Source organism: Corapipo altera, unplaced genomic scaffold, assembly GCF_003945725.1.
Source record: "Corapipo altera isolate COAL_440 unplaced genomic scaffold, ASM394572v1 58424, whole genome shotgun sequence".
NCBI lineage: Eukaryota > Metazoa > Chordata > Aves > Passeriformes > Pipridae > Corapipo > Corapipo altera.
This window is the reverse complement of record NW_020892352.1, coordinates 1-1210: the sequence shown is the minus strand read 5'-3', so window position 1 is coordinate 1210 and position 1210 is coordinate 1. Positions and strand designations below refer to the sequence as shown.

Sequence of the window (1210 nt, the reverse complement as noted above, 5' to 3'; positions counted from 1 at the left end):
TTGGGGGGGTCACACAGAGGGCAGGGGGGTCCCAGGAGAGGTTTGGGGGTCCCAGGAGATGTTTGGGGTGTTGGGAGGGTCCCTGATGGGCTGGGGGGGTCCCTGGTGGGATTTAGGGGTGATTTTGGGGTGATTTTGGGGCTCTGACCAGGCGGGGCCGGCGCTGTCCCAGCGGAAATCCACGGGCCAGCTGCGGAAGTCGAAGGTGTAGAGACCCAGTTTGCGCTGGGGGGGGACAAAAAACGGGGTGAGACCCCCCCCAAAAAACCTCCCCAACCCCCAGGGGGGTTCCTGACCCCATTTTTGGGGGTCCCATGCTCGTTTTTGGGGGTCCCATCCCCATTATTGGGGGTCCCAGCATCATTTTTAGGGGTCCCATCCCCGTTTTTGGGGGTCCCAGCCCCGTTTTTTGGGTCCCAGCCCTGTTTTTGGAGATTCCAGCCCCATTTTTGGGGGTCCTATCCCCAGCCCCATTTTTGGGGGTCCCATCCCCATTTTTGGGGTCCCAGCCCCATTTTTGGGGGTCCCATCCCCATTTTTGGGGTCCTATCCCCATTTTTGGGGATCCTAGTCCCGTTTTTGGGGGTCCCAGCCCCATTTTTGGGGTCCTATCCCCATTTTTGGAGATCCCAGTCCCATTTTTGGGGGTCCCAGCCCCATTTTTGGGGTCCCATCCTCGTTTTTGGGGGTCCCAGCCCCATTTTTGGGGGTCCTATCCCCAGCCCCATTTTTGGGGGTCCCATCTCCATTTTTGGGGTCCTATCCCCATTTTTAGGGATCCTAGTCCCGTTTTTGGGGTTCTATCCCCATTTTTGGGGATCCTAGTCCCGTTTTTGGGGGTCCCAGCCCCATTTTTGGGGGTCCCAGTCCCATTTTGGGGGGTCCCAGCCCCGTTTCGGGGGTCCCAGCCCCATTTTTGGGGGTGCCAGCCCCCCCACCTTGGCCTCGGGGGTGCCCGTCCTGTGACTCTCCTCCAGCGCCGCGATGAACTCCAGGTACTGGGGGTTGCTCCAGCGGCCCAGCCCTGGGGTTGGGGGGGATTTTGGGGGGCTCAGGGGGGTCCCTGGGGGGTCCCCTGGGGGTCTCAGGTGCCCCCAAACCCCCCAACTGACCTCGCAGACAGGCCACCCCTGCCAGGAGCAGCCCCAGGGTGGCGGCGCAGTGGGACAGGGGAACCACCCGGGACATGGTCAGCAAACCTGGGGGGGGG

General features: G+C 62.1%; 1 protein-coding gene across 1 annotated transcript; it reads right to left on the bottom strand.

Annotated features, from left to right (window-relative positions):
• Positions 1 to 9: 9 nt before the first annotated feature.
• Positions 10 to 1195, bottom strand: ABHD16A (abhydrolase domain containing 16A). Its single transcript, XM_027633739.1, has 3 exons — positions 1113 to 1195; positions 939 to 1024; positions 10 to 225 (listed from the first exon to the last, which is right to left on the bottom strand). Exons 1-3 carry the CDS (start codon positions 1186 to 1188, stop codon positions 10 to 12), a joined length of 378 nt encoding a protein of 125 aa, XP_027489540.1. The 5' UTR covers positions 1189 to 1195.
• Between the last annotated feature and the right edge of the window lie 15 nt (positions 1196 to 1210).